Raw genomic sequence first — 24,385 nt, forward strand, 5'->3', positions numbered from 1 at the left:
AAATTAGAACTCAATTAAATCATCGTCACTCTTCAGTACAGGATGCAAAATAAACCAGTTTAGCATTCTTATAGAGTGTCAAACCATGCAATCCTTAATCAATCAAAATTCCCACTGATATTAAACAAAATAGCATACTGCAGAAAAAAAATGGGGAGATTTCTCGGGTCCCAAACATGTGGGAAACTTTCTAACTTGGGCCACAAAGATTTCCTCTATTAGAAGCACAAACAAAAGTTCCCCGATCTTGCAAAGAGATAGTCATGCAAAGGCCCAATGAAATCACAAAAGCCAGATGTGAAGCTCTGTGGAAAAAGAGTCCTTTGCTGGATCAGGGTCATCAGGAGTACAATTTGTCAAGGGCATATTTACAAGAGGGATTACACTGCTAGTGCGAATCATGAGGAGTGGGAGAGGAAATAAAGAAGGAAAGAAAGTTGCAGCACTCCCCTCCAGCGAGTGGAAGAAGACTCATTAATGATCTGAATTACATATTTGTTGCAGTCTCCCTTGTTCTTACCTGGAGGCTGGTGCTGTTATCTGAAAATGGAGAACTGAAGAAGCCACTCACAATGTTCATTACTGGTTCAGTGACATACTTCTCCAAAGATGTGTCTGCATGTTTCCGGTCTGTAGTTGTGTTGCAAACCTACAATGAAAAGGAAAATATTAGTTTTTGTTTACCTGTGATCTTTTAACATTTTAAAAGATAAACACACATGCACACACAGTATTAATATTTAATCCTTTTTCAAAAATGTTAATTTTTATATTAAAAACATATAAAATCAAGATACCTACCTTGTGGTCAAGTTGTATTCTGTTTAATTATCTTTGTTCCTGGGAGCTCCACTCCCTCCTGATCCCTACCTTTCCTGAACTAGATCCTCTAGTTGAGTTGGCTACTCTTTCCCTCACCATGAAACAAAGGAGTTTGTTGGATAACACTGGTCATTCCTGTAGGCCCAGACATCATATGCCATCTTACATATCTAGACAGACTCAGGAGGAAAAAGGATCATTCCTCCAGGTGGGTTGGAAGGGACTTTAGAGAGAGATGGAAAGATAAACCTACTATATTAGAAGAGTGAGAAAGATCAGTGGTGCTGAATTTGGAGCTGGTTTCAAATTATTACAGCCAGATGGGAAAGATGGAGCTCCTTCAAAGGAAGAGTTTTAAAAACCAAAACCAAATAAGCAAACAAAAAAGGACAAGTAGAAAGCAAGCACAGACATAACAAAAGCAAAATCCCATCTGTTCTGCCAGCAGCAGCCTCCGTAGGAACAAAACTGCAAAAACAGTCAAAGACCCACCCACTCTGCCAGGTGAGCTACATGGTAGATTCATCATGTCATGGTGTTAAGTGTAAAACATGTGCAAAAGGGAAGGAAGAAGGAGAAGAGAGGAGAGGACGACATTGGGAGAGGGTTGGCGCTGAGCTGAAATACTTCTTAAGGCCAATTAATGGGCTGTAAAAGAATGTGGAATGATTCAACTTCTTTACAGCATCCTAGAAGACAACATCCATCATTTTATGCTGCATACATTTATTATGGTAAAAAAATTGAGGATTTTTTTTATGGGAGAGGAGATTTGATAGCTAGGGAACTGAAGAACAGAGAGAGTAAGTGATTTGCTCACTCTCACAGAAAAAAACTCATTGGCAGGGCCAGAAAGAGCATAAAGACCTGTATTCCGGGTCAGGCCATCCATCCTTCTGATTATGCAGTACTGTAGCGGCACATGAACCTTATAAGCCAGAAACTCTGACGTGTTTAAAGGAAGTTTATGAAGACTTCAAACAGCACCAGTCATTGCTGGGAGATGAACAAGTCACTTACCTTGTGCAGTAACAATAATTCTTCAAAATGTGTCCCCCTATGGGTGCTCCACTGCAGATGTGATTGCATCCTATTATTACTGATCAGAGAACTTTGGTAGCAGCATCTGTTCAGTCTGCACATGTGCTGTCTCTCTCTTGTGCTCTGCCACAAGGCTAACCAGCATTGTGCAAGCGAACTCTCCTCAGTTCCTTCTCTATTGCAGAATCCATGATAAGAACTCAGAAGTAGAGGGGACGAGGGTGGGTCATGGAGCACCCACAGCAGGACACATCTTCAAGAACTCTCTTTACTGCACAAGGTGAGTTACTTCTTCAAGCAGCATCCCAATGGGTGCTCCACTCTAGGTGACTCCAGAGCAGTATCCCCCATGGAAGGTTGGCACTTTGGAGTTGAGTCTACTACGAACAATAATACTGCGGAGTCAAATCTAGCATCGGCATCATGATGGCATAGTGTTCCATAAAGGTATGCGCAGATGCCCAAGTAGCTGCTCTGAAGATTTCCGGGATGGGGACATCCTTGAAGAAGGTGACCAAGGAGGAAACCAATCTTGTGGAGTGGGTACGGATAACAGATTGCACGTGGAGGTACTAAATTGCGAGCCTCACAACACAACACAACACAACACATTTAGAGAGTCTGTGGGCTGATGCCACTGCACCTTCAGACCTATCCACAGCGGAGAGGAAAAGCCTAGGAGATTTCCTAAAAGCCTTTGTCCTGTCCAAGAAGGAGGTCAGGGCTCTCCTTACATCTAGTGTGTGTAGAATGACTTCCCTATTATCCTGCTGAGGTTTAAGATAAAAGGTCAGGAGGCGAATGAGTTGATTCATGTGAAAGGCTGAAGTCACCTTAGGGATGAATTTCTGGTGTGGTCTTAGCATAACCTTGTCAGGAAAGAACATGGTAAATGGGAGGGAGGGGGTGTCATAAGAGCCGCTATCTCCCCAATCCTTCTCGCTGAGGTGATGGTGACCAGAAACGCCATCTTCACTGAAAGTTGCGTGAGTGAACAAGTGGCCATGGGTTTGAAGTATGGTCTGGTCGGTCTTTTTAATATTAAATTCAGGTCCCATGGTGAAGTAGGATTTCTGGGTTGGGGAAAGAGGTTTGCTATGTCTTTAAGGAACCTCTTTGTAGTTGGGTGGAAGAGGACTGAGTACCCTTCTATTTGTTGGTGAAAACTCACTATTGCTGCTAAAATGTACCCTGAGCGAGTTAATACATAGTCTAAGACTAGTGGTAGAATAGCAGATGCAGGGGTAATATGTCTGGAATGGTACTAAACCTGATCCACTTTTGTAAGTTAGTATGACAGATAGTCTGTTTCTTGCTGTGTAGTAACACTTCCTGTACCTCCTCAGAGCAGGATCTCTCTACATGTTGGAACCACAAAAAAGCCAGGCCTTGAACTGCAGTATCTATGGGTTGATGACAGAGAGTGCACCTTCATTCTGCGAGAGGAGTTACAAAGCGAGTTGAAGAGGGATTGGTGGACACGTTGCCAATTGTGACAGGTAATGGTACCACCTCTGTCTTGGCCAGGTAGGAGCAATCAGTATGACATTTGCTCTCTCTCTCTTTTTATTTTCAATACCACTTTCAGTAAGAGGAAATGGGGGAAAAGGTGTAAAGGCCCTTGTCCCATGAGAGAAGGAAAGCATCCCCTAAGCAGTGCTGTCTGAGGTCTTCTCTCAAGCAGTATTGTGGGCATTTCTTGTTCAGATACATGGCGAACAAGTCTATCATCAGTGTCCCCCGTCATCGTAGGGGACAAGGAATATGTCATGGAGTATCACTGAGCCCATCTCCCACTTGTAGTCATGCAGGAAACTGTGACTGCTGTCATGTTGTGCACTCCTGGTAGGTAGGCTGCTAATACTGTAACGCTGTGGGAAATGCACCAGTTCCACAGCTTTAGCGCTTCCACACAAAGGGAGCATGATCTGATGCTCCCTTGATGATTTACGTAGCACATGCACGCTATGTTGTTTATCATGACCTTTGTGTGTGTGCCTCCGATCAGCAGAAGGAAGTGAGTGCACACATTCCTGACCATTCTTAGTTCAAGGAGGTTGATGTGAAGACACCTCATGGGGGGACCATTTGCCCTGTATTGGGAGGCTGTTGAGATGTCACAGATCTTGGGAGACAGGCCAGTCCTCGCTTATAGACAGCCTCCCAACCTGAAGCAAAGACTCACCAGCAACCGCACACCATACAACATAAACACTAACCCAGGAACCTATCCTTGCAACAAAGCCCGATGCCAGCTCTGTCCACATATCTATTCAAATGACACCATCATAGGACCTAATCACATCAGCCACGCCATGAGGGGCTCGTTCACCTGCACATCGACCAATGTGATATATGCCATCATGTGCCAGCAATGCCCCTCTGCCATGTACATTGGCCAAACCGGACAGTCTCTATGCAAAAGAATAAATGGACACAAATCTGACATCAGGAATCATAACATTCAAAAACCAGTGGGAGAACACTTCAACCTCTCTAACCACTCAGTGACAGACTTGAAGGTGGCAATTTTGCAACAAAAAACTTCAAAAACAGACTCCAAAGAGAGACTACTGAACTCGAATTAATATGCAAATTAGATACAATTAACTCAGGCCTAAACAGATACTGGGAATGGTTAGGTCATTACACTAATTGAATTTATTTCCCTACCTTAAGTTCACCTCACATCTTCTATGGGTCATCTTACTTATCACTTTAAAAGTTTTTTTTCTCCTGCTGCTGATAGCTCATCTCAATTGATTAGACTCTTCCTGTTGGTATGCATACTTCCACCTTTTCATGTTCTCTGTATGCCTAAATATCTCCTGTCTGTGTGTTCCCTTCTATGCATCCGAAGAAGTGAGCTGTAGCTCACGAAAGCTCATGCTGAAATAAATTTGTTAGTCTCTAAGGTGCCACAAGTACTCCTGTTCTTTTTGCGGATACAGACCAACACGGCTGCTACTCTGAAATCCACATACTTAAAGATTCCAGGGGTACTTGTGCAGTAATATAGTGACCCCTGGGTCTTTGAATGAGGCTTTATACTTGAGGGGGAGAGGAGGTGAGCGGCGAGTCGGAGGCGAGAAGGTGGGCAAGAGGCGGGTGGGCAAAGAGGCGAGCAGTGATGCAGCAGGGGTTCTAGGGGCGGGCATGAGGGTTTCTGGCAGGGGAGGGAGGAGATGAAAGGAGGCAAGTGGTAGTGGGTGGGGGACTGACTAGGAGGGACGCAGCAAGCAGCATCCCAGATCAAAGGGCATCGGGGTCTGGGAGGGGTCAGCAGCAGTGGGACACTGGCCTGCAGAGGGCGCTCCAACGGCTGGATGAGCTAATTCCCGAGAAAACCAGCAGGAGGCGCCGCCGGGGTGAGTCTTGCTTGCTTACACAAGTGCTGGGGGAGGGGGTGTTTCGGCGGCGGGCGGCGGCACTGAGGGGAGGGTGGTGGGGGTTCAGCTCTCAGCTATTTTCTTTGGAGTAATATGGCCCTCGCCACTTTACGAGTTGTGCAGGCCTGGTCTAAGGTGTAATTTCTTCCTCAATATCAGCCTCCTGTTCCTCCATCACCTCTTGAGGGCACTTCATAGGTTCCTAGTGGGCCATGCTAGAACTTTGGGAGGCACAATGTCTATATGCCTGCCATGGATCCCAGTAAGACCACTAGGATAGTGGGAACCATTATTGTTCATACCAGGGAGGCTGAGAATCAGATGGACAGTACGGCTGAGGAGGTCCAGATTGGTAATGAGCACTATAAGGTGCATGGAGAGAGCGACGGGAGTCCACCTCTCCTGCTCACTGTCTGACTCCTCTCTGGACAATAGGGGTGCACGGTCCAATGCCAAACGGGAATCTGGAGTCTGAGGCAGACTCGGTTCCAGAGCCCCGGTAAGGTCTCGAGTATCTGAAGTCTTGTGGTGCCATAGGTACCAGTAGTGGTTGTCAGTGCTGGGATGACTATGCTGATGGAGTTGGTGATGTGGTCTGGGTTAAATGATCCAACGGTGTTTGGGGTATCGTTGATGGTACCAATGCTGTTGTCCACACTAATGGAGTCTTCCCCAAAGCAAGGTCTCTGTCCTTGTCATGGCCAACCGGTAATGTTTCATTGCCTATGCCCGTTGGGTTGTTAGGCAGCCCAACATGCTCCATCCACATTTGGATGGTTTCGGTGCTGTCAGTTCTGATGATACCGAAGGAGCTGGTGATCTTTTTCAGCTGGTTCAGGGCTTGCTCTGGGGATTCACAGCTCTCTTTTTAGAAGCCTTATATGAGTGACTCATAGTTGCCTTTGTATGCTCACTATCCTTAGATGTAGAAGGCAGTGATGAAGACTCTTGCCACCTGGGTGAATCTTGATGCAGATCTGAAGATGGTTGGAGCGCTGCTTCCATTAGGAGTTTAAGTCTCAGCTCTCAGTCCTTTTGGGACCACAGTTTCATGTGCCGGCAGAAACCATACTTCTGGGGAATGTGGTTTTCCCCAAGGCGATAAACACAAAGAGGGTGTCCATCCATCACTGGGATGGCCTCTTTGAAGTTGAAACACCTCTTTAAGCCCGGTGAACTGGGTATACCCTGGCCCAAGATGGTCCCCAGACAAGGGAGGCAGGTGAATAAAAATTAAAATAAATAAATAAAGAAAGAAAAAAAGAAAAAGAAACCCAAAGGAAACTAAGGCCTGGTCTACACAGAGGGTGGGGATCAATCTAAGTTACGCAATTTCAGCTACATAAATAATGTAGCTGAAGTTGATGTACTTAGATCTACTCACCGTGGTGAGTCGACTGCTGACGCTCCCCCGTCGACTCCGCTTGCGCCTCTTGGTCTGGTGGACTACAGGAGTCAACGGGAGAGCGCTCATAGGTCGATTTATCGCGTCTAGACTAGATGTGATAAATCGACCCCCGCTGGATCGATCGCTGCCCGCCAATCTGGCAGGTAGTATAGACCAGCCCTAAGTAATAGCAACAAAAGAAATTAAAAGATTGATTAGCAAGTATTTAGTGGGTTAATGATCCAATAAACTGACATCTAAAAGCCAGGAGCGGGTGAGAAGGAACTGTGGAGGATTTGCTCACCCAATGCTGGTTAGCCTCATGGCAGAGCACAATGAGAGGGCCAATGCATGTGCAGGCCGAATGGACACTGCTATTAAAGTTCTCCAATCAGCAGCACAGGAATGCAAGCACAGCTACAGTGGAGCACCCATAGGGACACTACTTAAAAAAAAATTACTGTAATACAAATAAATTTTGAGTAGAACACCATGTGAGTGGACAATACAAGGCACATTATAGGCATGAGGCCATTAGGGGTTTGTTACAGGAGCGGGTGGGTGAGATTCTGTGGCCTGCATTGTGCAGGAGGTCAGACTAGATGATCATAATGGTCCCTTCAGACCTTAAAGTCTATGAGTTAGGGGAGTCTTCAGAGAGCAAGGTAAGACCCAGAGGCATGAAGGACCCTGGAAAAGGCTTGCTTGATTTTAATGTACAAAAACAGCAAGGCACAGAGCGCGTGTAGTGTTTTTTCCCCAACAGCAAGAATGGGAATAGTTATGTAGACAGAAAAGCAACAGTAGCTATACCATAAAAGTGAGCTAATAAACCCACTAGTGTCAGTAGAGGTGTGACATTTTTCCCACAGCTCTAGTGGAGGTAAATGAAGGTTGAGTTACTAATCAAAATTTTCTGAAAAGATCAGAGACCTAAATCCATCTAGATGTGCTTCTGCCTTTAATTAAGCTGCAAGCCAATTTCTGCTGGAACCAGTAGCTCTGAGGCTCAACGTTCAGGATCCCAACAGGAATACAGAGAGCTGCACGGTGCTGGCATGGCGATTTTACCAACTGCCAAAACTAAATTACAAAATGCTTTGAAGATTTTCTAGACAAGTGAGGGGGAAAAGCACTGCTGGAAAGCCATTGAAGGGGTCCATCTTATTCCATCACAGGCCCCATAACAGAATGGCAATCCTATGATCCTCCCTCACCCCTTATTATCTCTCACCCTTTACTGGATCTTGAATCCAATAACAAAGCTGATCAACATCTCAAATGAAAAAAGAAAGAAATCCAGCCGGAGGATACCACTAGCCATCTTCAACCTTAGCACTCTCTAACAGCACAGACTCCTAGGTCCCAGGCTCACCATTGACAGGCAGTTGTAGCAGCTAAAAGAAAAGCATTTCCCTACCTCCCTCCCTCCAACAGCAGCTCTTTTAGCTCACGGAACATAGAGGATCAAAGGATTCTTCTTTCTAACTATTTTGAGAGCTGTCATAATATCCATTCATGAAGCTAAGAGCCTTCTAACAGTTCTGATGGCTACATAAAGCTGATGTATTTGCAATATGTGGACACTGCCTCAGCCCCAAAAAGCAGGTCTCAACAAATACACTCAACAACTTTGAAAATCTGGTTACCCAGATGGCCTAGCTGAACCATGGAACAGAAGAGAGCATTTTTGACATGCTCTTTTAGCTGATGGGGAAAAAGAAAAAGGAGCTACTAACCAGGAAATGAAAGGAACTAATCAGGCAGCTACCCAAAGGGCTTTGCAGGAGATCAACACAAAAGTGCCCTTTTGCCATTCTTTTTTTGGGGGGCACACCCAAAAGAGAATAAAGGGATGGTTGGTGGGCTAGGCAGCACAATGCATTAACAACACACTCACAATTCATCTCTGAAGAGCCGGAGTTTAATTTCTCTTATCAGAGGACAAAGTGCAAATGAGCTTGATAGTGCCACACATCATACCTCTATCTGATGTCCATACCTCTACACCATTTGGCACAATTTAATGCGATGGGTGTTCTCTGCCCAAGAAAGTCTCTGAGTTGGAGTAGCAGAATGTGTAGAGATGTGCCTCCCTATATACATCTGCTTCTATAAAAATGGTCCTATTACGGAGTTAAAGCAAAGAGAGGTTTGTGGATGCTGCTACTGGAGGGTCAGAATTGCACCATGTCAGATAAGAGCAACCCCTCTGTGGGAAAGAGATTAAACAGAAGAAAGTGCTGCTGGCTGTAAGTCAGAGATGTTAAAGCCTAGAATTCCCTCCAACAAAGATTCTGATCTTCATTCTCAACTGATCTTGGATTGCCCAGAAGGGGCCTCACTGTAGGAACAGCTACAGAAACAAGACAGACAGCAGCTGTGTAGGGTTTGCAGAGGTCTCATTACTGATGGCCTTCTCCAAAAGAGAGAAGCACACAGACATAGCCACATTATCCTGTTCCCTGAAACACTAAGCAAAAAAATAAATAAATAAAAATCGATTTATCTGCTTCATAGAGAGGTGAAGAGGCTCGAGCACCTATTGTACTGCACAAATATCTGAACTTATTCTTCTCTAGGCTATAAATCGTGCTAACTACAGGAGTGTGCTATTTTCTGCTGATAAGTTTCAAAGAAACTATTTCATGAGGCACTATTACTTTGGTGTGAAAGCCCACTGCAGAATTCAATTGCGGTTCTTTCACCTCTTTTTTTTTTTTTAATTTAAACTAAAGAAAACACAAGGAGTGAGAAATTAGTGCCATAAAATGTAAAGGACAAAGCCAGGCACCCAGTTTAGAGCTGTGCTGTAAAAGCAGAACAGCTCTCACCTCTAAACAGTTGTTCAGCATCAGGGATTGAATCCAGGGCCTTGAGCATTAAAAGCATGGACCTGTACCACTTACAACTAAAGGAGTAACTCCATTAGCATTAGGCTCTTATACTTATGTGGCTCAGTCTCTAGAAAGGGGGCATGTAATGCACACTAAACCACTGGGTTACACAAGCTTCCCCATGTCTCTGCTAGTGCATTTTAATCTTCCAAACCTTGCAAAAACACCTGTTAGTCTACCTCCTAGGCCTCTCGTAAGCAGAGACCACCAGTTATGACCATTCTTAATGTACTTAAATGGCAAGTACGATGACACCAAGGCTATGTTTACACTAGAGCTTTTGTCAGTAAAATTTTGTCAGTCAGGGGTGGGAAAAACACCCCTCAATTGACATACATTTCACCGACAGAAGTGCCAGTGTGAACAGTGTTTTGGCGGCAGTACACACTTCCTGCCATCATAGATCCACCCCCAATGAGTGGCAGTGGCTTAATTATACTGGCAGAAGAGCTCTCTCCCGCCGGCACAGAGCGGTGACACAGGAGACCTTATAGTGGCACAGCTGTAGTGCTACAGCAGTGCTGCTGTGAGGTCCGTAGTATAGACATAGCCCAGGAAACTCCTTTAGGCTCCAAACCTAGGCTTTCACATAATGCTCAGAGTACTAAATGACAGTGTCACATAGTCTGATGCCATAGATTGTTTTAGGCAGTAAGAGCTAGGAGCTTGAAAAAGTGTGGAACTATAATTGCCACTTTTGTCAAGAAGCTGCACATGAAAAAGGGCAGACAGTGATGGCAGTAGGATAAATCAGCTAGCTGAGGTGACCAACCAAGGGTATAGTCTCTTGCCCTGTGAGCCCTACCATCCACAGAGAGCACAGGAGCGCCAAGGACAATTGCAATTTTAATGACCTGTATAATGATGTGTAATAAATGCTCCTAGAACCACAGTAATTATGAAATTGATCTTGCTGATATACGAGTCTCCCACATCCACAACCCAGCCAAATCCAGTTTATACCTTTATCTTAAAAAAATGAAAAGGATCTCCTGGGTTCTGATGTGCCTTGTTAAAAGGATGGCAGTGCTTGAGATAAAACAGGTTAAGTAATGGTAAGAAAATTGTAATTGAAATTATGCACCATTAAAGAGGATTTCATTCATTTCACTGTCTCATCCATTTGAAAATATGGTTAATAGAACATATGAAGTTCAAGCAGAAAAGTTATTGCCCATTTAGCTATCTTAAATGTGCATACTGTAATATGCAACGCATCATAAAACTTACCCTTGCCATATCAACAAGGAAGTTCTCAAATAATTTCCAAATGTGGTTACTAGCATAGATTTCCTTCATTTCCACCTCAGTGTCCACATAACAGTGATTAACAAAGTTCACATATGCAATCTTCACCTGTAAGAGCAGCAAATATAAAAAACCTCATGAAAATGTGACAATGAAAGCCATCAGCACGTAAAATGTTTTAATGCAACTGTAATTTGACTTCCTTTTGCATATGCATGATGATACACTTGCCCAATTTTAGTATATGTGCTGTAGCAGAGCTAGGAATACAACTCAGAATTTCCTGCATCCTTATCTAGTGCTTTAAAATGAAGGGCAGAGTTGTTCCCTAGGAAAGTTCTGTGATGGGGCAGCTTCCCCTCACTGGCAGAAAAGGGGTTAAGGGTGACCAAACAGCAAGTGTGAAAAATTGGGCACAGGGTGTGGGGGGTAATAGGCACCTATACAAGATAAAATCCCAAATATTGGGACTCTCTCTATAAAATCAGGACATCTGGTAACACTACTGGTCATTCAGTCCCAGTATCTGGCAGTCAGAGGCTTCGGAACACCCAGAGCATAGGATTACATCCCTGATCATCTTGGTTACTAGCCACTGACGGACCTGTCCTCCATAAACTTATCAAATTCCTTTTTGAACCAGTTTTATTTTTGGCCTCCACAACATCCCCTGGCAATGAATTCCACAGATTGAATGCGTTGTGTGAAGTAGTACTTCCTTTTGTTTGTTTTAAACCTATTGCCTATTAATTTCATTGGGTGACCCCTGATTATTGTGTTACGTGAAGGGGTAAATAATACTTCCATATTCACTTATAGACCTGTACCATATCCCCCCTTAGTTGTCTCTTTTCCAAGCTGAATAGTCCCATCTTTTTAATCTCTCCTCATATGGAAGCTGTTCTATTAATCATTTTTGTTGTCTCTCTACCTTTTCCATTTCTAATATATCTTTTTTAAAATGGGGCAACCAGGACTGCATACAGTATTCAAGGTATGGCCTCACCATGGATTTATACAGTGGTGTTATGATATTTACTGTCTTATTATCTATCCTTTCCTAATGGTTCCTAACATTCTGATAGTTTTTTTGATTGCTGCTGTACATTGAGCGGATGTTTTCAGAGCACGATCCATGGTGACTTCAAGATCCCTTTCTTGAGTGGCAACAGCTAATTTAGACCCCCATTGTTTTGTATATATAGTTGGGACTATGTTCTCCAGTGTGCATTACTTTGCATTTATCAGCATTGAATTTCATCTACCTCATAGTGCCCAATGTTGGGGGGAGCAATGTAGTGGCCAGACCACAGGGCGTTTCAGCAATTCTGGGCTATGGAGAAGCCCGTAAGCAACTAGGTAACACTCAGCTAAGTTAGGGCTGCTAACCGCTCTTGCTTATATGGGTGTCTTGGCTGGTGCCTTAAATAGCCCAGAATCTGGGATGCACAAAAGTAACTTAAAGCCCTGCTGCACGCTCTATGCTATACCGTTTAGGGGAGGCAGTACTGAATATGGCCCCAGGTTCTATATCCAGTTTTGCTAGAAATGTCCTTGTGCAACCTCGCAGTTACCTCAGCTGTAAAATGGAAGAAGGATACCTGCCTGCCCCCAAAGAGTTATGAAGCCTGGCTCAAATTAAAAAAAAAAAAAAAAGTGTAAAGTACATATAATTAATACCAGTCAGGAGAAGAAATAAGACTAACTCAGTCTCCTCCTGGTCCATACCCCATCTCACCTAGGCCAAAGAAGAGGGTGGCAGCTGTAGCTGTTATTGCTGCATAATCTTGCCAACTTGAACTCTAGCTCTGGGCCTGGAACATGCCCATGCACCTGGCATGTTATGGAGATGTGTGGAGCTGGAGCATTCTCAATGCAGATGAAATGTTAGAGGTTTGCCACTAAAATCTCTACTGAGCATTAGCAATTTTCAGAGGCTTCTGACTGCCAAATCTGGATGTATTTTCATGGGGACAACAAAAGGCATATTTCTGATGACAGGATCATTGATTGTTAAATTCAAGCTCCTGCTCCAAATCCTGGAGGCAGCAGAGCACTTCAAAGAAACGGTTGGAAAAATTTAACATTGGCAAAACCATGTATTTTCCCTTAGGCGTTTGAGCCACTTTTGCAGAAACTACCAAAATAATTGCAGCCTGAGATAGAGCACAAAGATGGAAAATTTCAATTCTTATGGCAAGTTTGGCAAAGATACAAGGAACTGAAAATGGAAACTATCAATGGCAAAAGTGTTGTGCAGCCTTAATAATAGGTGTCTCTACCAGATCATCCTGTAACACTAAATGGGGATTCAAAATTTAGGCAGATTAATGCTCTAGGGTCTCTTGTATTTAGAGTCTTTGGAATGTGCAGAGAAGGAAACTTTGTAAGGCCATTTCACAGAAAGTTCAGTCTACTGTTTGCATACAGCCATTCCACCTTCCCTGCTTTCTCTTTCCAACTCTTTTAATGCTCACAATCTGCATGCAACATAGTAACAGGACTACAGTGTTTGGAATTTAACAAAGTGGTTCACTGCTCACAATAACATGATATATGCTCACCTTTCTGTACAACTCACTCATTAAGTTATTTATATAATGCCATTGATTTGGAAGGCGTTTTGCAGAGAGATTACGACATTCTCCCAAAAACCTACAGTCTAAGTTAGGACAAATAGGACAAGTTAACAGACACCAGTTTAGACAAGGGAGGATGTGGGGATCATTAACAAAGAGAAGACAGGAGGGGCTGCTTACGACTCAGGGGGGAGAGCTGAAGAAGAAAGGGTGATTGGCAAAGGAAGAGATGAAGAGCAATAAGGTGAGAAAACTGGGCAGAGTAATAGAAACAAGAAAGGAAGTACGTGGAAAGAACAGCAGAAATGTCTTCGGAGGCAAAATTACATAGAACCTTGCAGGTGACGAACAGAAGCACAAATGAGATGCAGAAAGATGGGAAGCCAATGCAGAATTTGAAGAAGAATAAAGGGCAAATGATGTCAGCAGTAGCATTTTGGACTGACTGAAATGTGCCAGTTGATGTGCCGAATAGCCAAACAGGAAGTTACAGTGATAAAGAGAAGAGGACCTGAGAATGATGGGAGGAGAAAAAGAAAAGGGGTAGATTTAGGTGATGTTAAAAAGGAAGAAAATACAGAATTTCAAGAGAGATTGGACTGGGAGCAGGAGCAAGAGGATACAGAAGAGAGTAAAGATTAGACAAAGGCCGCAGGTCTAAGAGACAGAATGAACAGTAGAATTGCGAAGAGAGGGAGAAGAAATGTGCTAAGAGGAAAGATAAGCCTAGTTTGGAGAGAATGAATCTGAGATGGCAACTGGACACCCAGCAGACGTTAAAGTTACCTTCAGGCATTTGAATGCCTGGCAGGTCTCTGGGCCCAGTGGAAGCTTGCAGATTTACAGGGGATGCCAGTTACAGGGGCGGTGACCTTTTACAGGAGGTTTATTCCAAACTTCTCAAAGTTGGCAAACCCCATGAACCGTTGGATGTTTTGGATGCTCCAGAATTTGGCCCAATCTGAACTGCAGATACTTTCTGAGGATTCATCCACTGATAGGCTGAACCCCAAAAATTCAACATGAGTGCTTTAGCTTGCTCCTGCAAGGAACAATTTCCCATCTGCAGCTTTTGTATTTTGTCCCTCAATTTCTGGTTTTCTGCTTGGAGGGCAACAATCTACTCCTGTGGACTCTCAGGGCCCTGGAGCGATCGCAGGGGTTCTCGCCTTGCTATGTCCATACTCAGTCCAGGGATTCAATGATAAGTCTCAGAGGAGACCGAGGTTGATCTGAGCAAGCTGTTAGGACCCCTAACATGGGTGATCTGACCTAGTGGTCTGAGCCAGGAGTAATGTCCAGGTTGGGATTATGCCAAGAATCAAAGCCAGAGTGAGGAAGCAGGAACAGGGATTGGGACTTAGTCTCAGAGGTCTGGGCAGCAACAGGCTTAGTGTCTAGTTGCTCAGACAAGGGATGGGACAGGAACAGGAAGCTTTATACCCAGTGGGGTCCAATCAACATCATGCTGTTAGTCATCTGACCCTACTGAATCAGCTTCTGGTGGCGGGGTATTAGCAGTAGTTTCCTCCTCAGCCTGTGCAGTGTGGTGGTGCAGCTCCCACTCAGCAGCCCTGTGGGCTTGAGTTTGAGATCTACAGTGCCTGACAGAAAGGCAACTCGAGATGTAAGACTGGACAGACAGGGCTAAGTTGGGGTACATCAACAGGGTGGTTGCCAAGAGAGAAGAGTAGGGGATGGAGTAAAGAACCACGAGGGACCATCAGAAGAAGAAGAGGGAAGGATGAGGAGCCATTAAAGGAAATGATGAAGAAACCATCAGCAGAGAGAGAGAAGAGGGAGAAGCAGAGGCATAGAAGGCAAGTCCAGACAAAAAATGAGAGTGTGACCATGCTGAAGGTAATAGCCACCTTAAGGAGAATAAGGATAGAGAAATGGCCCTTTCATATATGCAGGCGGTGAATGAACATATGTATTATATACAAAAAACCCTAGATTAAAAGAATTTAATGCAGTAAATAAGGCATAGGGCCACATATTAAATAATGAGGATAAAACAAAATAGAGAAGAGCTGCTCATGAAATGAGCACTGTCCATCCTGTTCCCTGAATGATACAGGGGTCTAGTGGAAAAAATAGTATGTGATCATGTGAAAACTGTATCATAATCCATAACACACAAGAGGGCCAAATTAAGATTGCACAGGCAGCCTTAGATCTGGCATTTTTTAACTTTTGAATGCTTGGCTTTGCAATCTTAATGTTCTTTTAACATACTTTGGATGTAACATACGTATAATACATTTTTAAATTATTTTTGACAGTCCAAAGTAGGGATAATAGACAATAAATTTAATGCAGTAAATAGAAAAGCTGTTTTTTCCTAAACTAATAGCAGCAATTTAAATACATCTAAATATTTTCACCCAAGAAAATATCTTATTGTGGTAAAAGTGACCACAAAGTACGATGTGCTTCTTTATTGTCAAATTACCCGATCCTGTAAAAAGATGAGAGATCCTCAGTCCCCAGCTGATAACTCACGGGCCAATTGCTGTGCAATGTCCCACTGACTTCATCAACCAAAGTGTAGAGAGTCTGAGCCAGCTCCTGCTGAATTATGAAACATAGGTACTGGAACTAAGGGTGCTGCCACTCCCTGGCTTGAAGTGGTTTCTATTATATATAGGGTTTACAGTTTAGTTCACAGTAGTGTTGAACTATGCTTGGTACTGTTTACAGGACTGAGCCTGTACTTGCTATGAATAAAGGCACTTGACACCCTGAGTGAAATCCTGGCCCCAACAAGGCAAAACTCCCATTGACTTCACCTCATACCTCCCAACTCATGCACTGGGGATATTTTAGCATGGCAAACTCAACCATCATCGTATTGTTTCATGTAACAGTTTACTTCTGGAAAATGTTCTGATTTACTCTCTCATTCGTGCAGCTTAACAAACAGCACAGGTGAACAGATGAGACTGCCTTCTAGACAAATATTCAACCTTTTTTTTTTTTTTTTTTAAGAAGATCTGAAAAATGTTTTTCTATTTATAATAATTATTCAGTTGCTGGATTGTCTCGTCAGGCTTACCTCTGGTATGCAGTCATCATGGGTTACCACTCTCACTATGTCATCCAGTGGCAGGAGTGAATTGCACTTGATCTCCGTATATACATTCTTTCCTTCGGTACATGCTGCTAGCAGTTCCACAAGTGTGACGTGGTAGGCTAAGGGTCCACTCTCATCTGCTCGGTCTCGCTCTGAGCACATCATTTGTAGGAGGACTGGAAATGATGCTCTATCGTTGTAAAATATCAACACATCTTCACCTCCATTGACCAGCTGAAATGATAGTATGAAAGTCTGCCCAACTGCTCAAGCACCCCACATTGTGTTCACTTTCTAATGATTCATTTTGTCTCGCAACGTGCAAAATTTCTATCCGATTATATACAGGACACTAGGAAAAATAGAATTCGACTAACTGAGCATACATTATCTCAGTTGCATGCATGCAAATCTGGAATAACTCCACTGACGTCAATTGATTCAGAGTGAAATTCAACAGTTACTCCAGATTCCTGCCTATGCCTACATTTTTCTAAGTATGTATACCGCTCCCATCAGAGCCCCTGAGCGTCACTTAAATGTTAATTAATGTAACCCCCACACTGATGTGAGGTTGGGAAGTATTATCATCCCCATTTCATAGATGGGGAACTGAGGCACAGATTAAATGGCATGCCAAAGCTCACCCAGCAAGTCAGTGGCAAATACAGGAATTGAATCCGGGACTTCTGTGTCCCAGGCCAGTGCCTTAAACACATAACTAGCCTTCCCTTCTCTATGTACTAGAGACCATCTGCATCCTAGTATTGTTAATGTAAGGCCACTGATTCCTTTCAAAAGGAAAAAAAAGGCTGCAGCTAGATATGTGAGATGTGAGTAATATGAGTAACTCATTCATCCTGGAGGGCTCAGACATGTCAATTAGACACATCCCAGAGTCAGGGTACATGGTGGTGCAGCAACATCCTGGTGAATCTCAGGGAAAAGTTTTGTCCCAAGTAGACAGAGTTGTTCTCCGAGTTCTCCCAGTGCATTCAACATATCTACTGCTACATCCCTTGGGGGCTTGCAGCTTACTCCCTCTACTGCACCAGTGCTACTTCACCAGCTGCCACAGAATGCATACAAGGCCATAGCCCTGCATTTTCCCCATCCCCTCTGGGGCACAGTGCACCCTTAGGGGAGATGGGGAGTGGCAGTTCTCAGGCATCCCCAAGTGCAAGGGTGGCAACTGTACCTGGTAGAACTGCCTGAAATTTTTCATTTGACATATTTTGCACGTGGCAGGGATGAAAAATAGGCTCTTTGGAAAGAGAAAACTTTTAAAAAAAAATCACAAAACTTTTCATTAAATTTTCCAGTTTTTCATCAAAACTTGAAATTTTCAAATTTTGAAGTTCAGAATTTTCTGAATTTTATTTTTTCTCCTTTAACCATTGAATGCAACAGAATTAGGGTCATCTAGGATTTTTTCCCCCACCCCCTTTTCCCACATCTTAAATTTTCCGAAACTAAAAAAAAATTGAAAGCTTCTTCAGTTTTGGAAAAGTTAGAGTGAGAAAAGGAAAAATGATAAAGTTGGGGGGAAAGTAATAACCCAAACATCATTTATTTTATTGTTCTAAGTGACAAAAATGAAAAATGAGGGAGAAGGGGGGGGAATAAAAATTTTAAAATGTGAAATTTTGACTTTTTTCAAAAAATAATTCACAAAATAATTAAGAAATGGTTCCATATCAAATCCTGCAAGAGGGAAACAACTTTGAAATTTTCATGAGAATATTTTTCCCTATGTCAACCAAGTCTAGTATCTGGCCCTTACATAAGCCATTTACAGATTCCTTGCATGCTGCCACATTTAAGAGCTAGACACAACATGGCCCAGAATCACTTGCTAAAATGTGCCTTGAATGCCATATATCCGCTACACTGTGTACAGAATGATCAGCTGCTGAAAAATTAGATTAATTTATTGAATGCATGAAGCAAGATGTTGGATAAGGCAATGGAATACAGAGCTACTTGTCTTGTGACCGTGAGGGAACTTTCAATGTGAAGACATGAACACCACACAGAAAAGAGAGGGTGCTGCATCAGCAAGTATAGTGCAAGTGGAACAAAATGATCATAAAGGTAATGGAAGCAGAAAAGTACCTTATTTTCCAAGTTACCCACCCAACTATTTCCCCTCCAGTTTAAAGGTGACCTGGAAAGGGAACCAAACATTGATCCAAGCATAAAATTATACATTTGCATGTCCTCGCGAAAGGGACTCTAAGAAGCCTCCAGCACAAGGTCAGATAAAATTCCCCACTCACAGTTGTGACTGAGAAAATGCTGCAGCATTTTGTCCCATATGAGTAAGTCACAACTAAGCAGTTAGGCGGTCAAGCTAAATATCAACAAGGATGATCAGTTTTGGATTAGCTGCTGACATTCTGTAATGTACATCATTCTGGAACAAAGACATATTAGAAAGCTCTGTTGTTCCATTGATTGGTCAAAGGGCCCCAAATAAGTTCTGTTTTCTCTTTTGTAATAACGTTTGCGTGGATATGGCAACCTTTCATCCAAGAACCTCAAAGCACTTCCCTAACAGTAGCCTCTCAGGAGTCTTTGAGCTAGGTAAGTATCATTACATCCAGTTTACAGATGGGGCAACTGAAGTGTAGGAAGATAAGTCATTTGCCTAAAATCACAATAGTCATCTTTCTACCCCTCTCCTCAAAACGGAAGGAATTGCGATCCAAACATCAGAGCTAAGTTCTTTTCATCATCCAATCAGTCTGAAGAGAGAATATGGCAACATCTCTCACCACTAACAAAATGTATTTAAATTGAAAAAAAACGAAAGAAAACTGTATGATGAGAAGCTCAAAACCTATATGATACTGAGTGTAGGAAGGAAGGAACTCTAAAAGCACTAATGCATAAGAATTGTTTGAATTACATAAATCAAAGGCTTGCAATTGTTATTACATGTTAAAACTCTTCAGTCACATTGAAAAAGTTGAAATAGAATTCATTAAAGGTTATCCATGTAGGATGAAGTTTTATTTTGTTAATTAGAAGGTTTTCTTCTTTATTGCTGTAAAGAGAATTTTCTGTACATCTCAACTCTACTTAGATCATGACTACTGCTCATCTCTGTTTTCTACCTCAAGTTTCTTTTCCCCAACAGGAAAAAAAATTGCAAAGGAATGAAAATAACACTTTGGGCCCTGATCTTACCAACTCTTAAGCTCATATTTAATTTTACTCACGAGTGATCTCACTGAAGTTAATGAAGTTCACATAATTACAGTTAGATGCATGAATAAGTGTGTGAAGCGCTGGGTGGATGGAGCCAGGCAAGCCCACATACCCTGACCCCGCTCCCTGTCAGGAGAGCCGGGCAGGCGGAGCGGGGCAAATCCCTGCGCCCTGACCCCACTCCCTGGCTAGAGCATGGAGGGGCAGGGGGGGCTGTAGGTGGAAGGGGTAGGGAGGGCCCCCACTTGCTCTGGCCCATGACCCCACAAAACTCTAGTCCAGCCCCATGTGTATCAAATCATGCTCCCATGAGATCTCAAATAGGTATTTTCCTACTAACGTCAATGGCATAAAGATTTGGTCCTTGAGAGCTGGTCTACACAGTGAAATTTACCAGGATAAATTCTGAACTCCATTACTCTGGGTAAATCCACAGTATCTCCACTGACTTCAACAGAGTTGCTCCAGAATTACACCAATGGAACTGAGATCAGAATCTGGCCTTTGGGATTGTAATGCGGTTCCACAAAATGATTATAACAAAGTTTGGATGAATCTATATAAACAGGAGCATGTTTTGTTATAGTACAGTGCCACAAAATGGTAAATTTTGCTGGGTAGTTGGGATACAGCAGAGGAGAATGAAGATCTGAGTATGGAGTTCAAATATTTCTCTGTTTCAAGTCCCAGAACTAGAGCTCTGCATACCATCACTGCAGCTCTTGCATTTTCCGGCTAGTACTTATACAGCTGGCCTTTCTAAATTAGATTTAACTCAAAAATATGTATGCTACAATATTCATTATTCATGGTAACATTTAAAATTCTAAACATATAATGCCAACCTGTTTCACTGGCATTAACAGCAGAGGAAAGCAACCTCAGAATATTAGTATGTGTGTAAAACAGATATAATGTGAACAGTAAAAACATACCTCTGTCATTACCATATCCTGGCATTTCTTCACATATTTGCCATCTGCTTTTACAATTGTCTGCAGAAAACGCAGGTACTCCACGTGTCGGCCATGTGTCTCTATACAGTGTACGAAGTGCTGCACTACTCTCTCGCTAATTTCATTGCACAGATGGTAATTGTTCATAAAGGCATGCCGCATGGTTTCAGCTTCAAGCAGCTAAACAGATTTAAATCAAACAGCCTCATCAGAATGGCAGAGCTAGTTTACATGATGGACTGAGAATGGACACTGGAAGAGGGGATTAAAAGTCTCCAGGTCAGAGTAAAGGCACACTGAAAGGGCATCGTGGCAGAATCCCCAACATGTGCCTGTTCAATGGGTAAACAGAAGTTTTGGGGACTGATTCTTATTTACACTGGCGTTCCTTTAGGCTACTTTTCCAAAGTGCAAAAAGGCCTAAAATTGTCACAAACTAAATTCATACCCACTTTAAGGATCTATACGCTGCTAAAGCGCTGTAAAGGGACTTTAGGATAACTGAGAATCAAGCTCTTGATCTCCAGGACTCTCAGCCCATCACCCTTTACCAGCACAAAATTCACACAAAAAATAAAAAAAAAATAATGGGCCATATTAATTCTAGAGGGATGTACTTAGGCCATGATGGCCTGTCAAGATTCTGTACTTCTAATATGATTATATTATTTCTAACAAATGTGGGGTTTTGCTCAGCAGACCTCTCAATCAGTAAGTTGAAAAGATCCTGGCTGTGCAGGACAATGTATGGCTCGCTAATAACAAATGAAACAAATCAAACATTTTGGAGATAGATGGGAAGAGGAGACTGACTAAAAGGAGAGGGAAGTGAACTAATACCACACTTTTCACCTCTTACCCTGCCAAACAAGAGGTCAAGTTTTAGGTTAGTTGAAGGAGGGCACACCAGTAATATTTATTAGTTAATACATAATAAATAAATAAAATTACTACTACTAATAATTTGTATTACCATAATGCCCAGGGGCCCCAATCATAGACCAGGACACGCTGTGCTTGGCGCCGTACACACACACACACACACACACACACACACACACACACACACGATAGTCCCTGCCCTAAGAAGCTTAACACTGAAGTATAAATCAAGAGACTGATACAGATAGACAGGAGAGCACAAGGAAACAATGAGACAATACCAGTCACCATGATAGGTTGTGGTCTCAGCACGTCGTCTTTTTTACGCATCTTGGCAAAGGGCAGATTTGAGGAGGGGTTGGCAAGTGGAGAATGAAGTAGCTTTGTGGTTGTTTATGGGAAGTGCCTCCCATGCGAGAAAGCACAAAAGTGCTTGTTTGAAAAATTAACAAGCAGGGCAGTGGAGGCTGACAGACATCTTGGGCTGATCGGAGGTTAGCATCAACAGCGTGATAGCGAATGAGAAATAATAGGTAGGGTGGGGATTGATTATGAAGCGACTTGAAAGTGAAGACAAAGTAGTTTATGTATGATACCAAAGAGAAGGGAGATACAATGGAGGGATATAAAAACAGGGGTGATATGGTCAAAGTGACGGGCTAGGAAAATGATCTTGGCAGCAGCAGCACTCTGAACGTAGGAGTAAAATATGTGGGCTTGATTTGATCTCATTCATACTGCTTTACGTCACAGCAGCTCCACTGATTTCACTGGAGTTACTCCTAATTTACAGAGGTGCAAATGAGATCAGAATCAAGCCACGTGTGATATTCTACCTTGACAATGAGACATCATGCTTGCAGATAACGCTCCGCAAATTATAAATGCAATTTTGCTTTCCACTAGAAACGGATTTCTTTAGAAGCAAGGACAAAGAATCACAATGAGAAAAAGGAAGAAAGGAGGAAAGGGAGAGAGAAAATTAATGGAGAAGAAACAAATTATGTATTTATTTATTTGGCATTACATGTCAGTGAATCAAAATCTTCTTAATCTATTTTAAACAATAAATCAGGTGAAATACTTACACCAGGAGTTAAGAACAAATTGAGGTTTTTGTGGAGGAGAACTTGATTCTGAGGATTTCCTCTACAGAAATTTTGAAGGAAAGTGTGGGCTAGATTCATAACTTCATTCATCTTTTCATCGGTCTACAGATAAAAACATCAAACGGGGGAAAAAAATAAAACATATTTGCTAAACCTCCACAACACCATCTGATCAGTAATGTACCAATTCTCCTCCAATTTCCTGTGCCTTCCAAAGATGGCAACTCTCCATGGTACTTTCAAATGTACCATGCATCCTGTAGCTCCCACTGGCTTTTGAAAGTCAGACCCATTAGGTGCTTAAATATACATTGAGGTGACTAGATTTAGGCACCTATTTTCTACACTCTTAGAATAACATGTTAACAAGCATGTGGTGAGCCATTCTATGAACAAGTGTTACAGCTACTATCCTACTGAAGAGAACTGTCAAAGTCGGAACAGCAGATCATCAAATTCAGGATAATGTACATGGAGATCACAAATGGATTCATGTCTTTTTTTTTTTTTTTTAGTGCTTACTACAGATGAACGCACCTAGTTTTCAAACAAGAGCTCCTGAAAAGGACATCGAGATCCTTCATTTTAGTGGTCAGATCAGTAAATTGGAACCAAATCAAGCTATGCTTTCTGAGGCAAAACTCTGGAGTTTGGCAAGAGTAGGGACTTCATAAGGATTACACCGTTTGGTCCTGAGACATATAAATGCCCATGTTATGTATGTACAGTGCCACTTTGTGCATCCTGCTGGGGGGCTCCATTTAGTCAATGCCTGTCCCTTCTCCCCCACAGCGACTGCAGTAGTACAGGATCTCTTATTCAAAGTCTGAGAAGACACAACCTTTATTTGGAGTACCCGAGACGAATATTTTCAATTATGCCCTTAGTATTTTGGCACCCATGCTTAGAAATTCAGCTCAGCTTCCTTATTCTCAAAAGCAGAGAATTAGGATATCATGACTTTGGGTCTGCTCCACAGTCCACTGAAGTCAATGGGAATCTTTCCGGTGATTTAAAAAGGCTTTGGATCAGGTCTTTTTAGGACTGTCCAATCAGTGACTTCACATAAGTATATATTAGTCTAACCTTTTCATAGGGTATCTGCAGGAGGTCCAGCACCACCGAGTGAGCTCCCATATTTTTCAGCAATCGCTGCTGCTGATTCCGACATTTTTTATTCTGGACACAGAGTTTGCTGAGTCTAATCAAAATCTGGAGGGAAAAAAAAACAAAGCCCCCCCCCCACAAAACTCAAATGTAAAGGATATAATGTGCCATAACAAATATGAATCTACTGCATCTCATTTGTAGGTATACAAACCTCCTTAACAATGTTGTAATTATTACTCTTATTGCTGTCAATCTGAGGTGTTTTGGTTCCATCCTGCACTGGGCTTAAAATATTCGGTTCCTATAATTGAAACAACCACAAATGGTTTTTAGTGCAATTGACTGAATCAGCGAACTATTTTTAACAACAACAAATACAGAAGAGGAGCAACAATAACAGCTAAGAGCAAAGTGGCAGTATAGAGTAGAGGAACGATGGTCCAAAGGCTAGGGTGCAAGTCTGGGACTCAGGAGATCTGGGTTTAATTCCTTCCTCTGCCACAAACGTCCTGTGTGATCTTTGGACAATTTACTTTGTCTCATTTCCTCACAATAAAACAGCACTTCCTTACCTCATAGGAGGTTAAAAATACTAAAGGTTGTAAAGTGCTTAGAAGAGATTAACAACGGGAGCCATGAGTACTTTGGATAGATAGTATTTGATCCAACTCTATTT

The 24,385-nt window shown here is 42.5% G+C and overlaps 1 protein-coding gene across 1 annotated transcript in view; it reads right to left on the minus strand.

Annotated features, from left to right (window-relative positions):
* The window catches only part of ITPR2 (inositol 1,4,5-trisphosphate receptor type 2), a 366,766-nt gene that overhangs the window by 174,140 nt on the left and 168,241 nt on the right, over window positions 1-24,385 (minus strand). The window contains exons 27-33 of the mRNA XM_050967887.1: window positions 23,921-24,010; window positions 23,686-23,811; window positions 22,579-22,701; window positions 20,588-20,788; window positions 16,422-16,673; window positions 10,767-10,892; window positions 521-649 (exon numbers count right to left, since the gene is read on the minus strand). Of these exons, the coding sequence (XP_050823844.1) occupies window positions 521-649; window positions 10,767-10,892; window positions 16,422-16,673; window positions 20,588-20,788; window positions 22,579-22,701; window positions 23,686-23,811; window positions 23,921-24,010 (1,047 nt within the window). The remainder of the gene's footprint in view (window positions 1-520; window positions 650-10,766; window positions 10,893-16,421; window positions 16,674-20,587; window positions 20,789-22,578; window positions 22,702-23,685; window positions 23,812-23,920; window positions 24,011-24,385) is intronic.

The sequence above is a fragment of the Gopherus flavomarginatus genome, chromosome 1 (genome assembly GCF_025201925.1).
Source record: "Gopherus flavomarginatus isolate rGopFla2 chromosome 1, rGopFla2.mat.asm, whole genome shotgun sequence".
NCBI lineage: Eukaryota > Metazoa > Chordata > Testudines > Testudinidae > Gopherus > Gopherus flavomarginatus.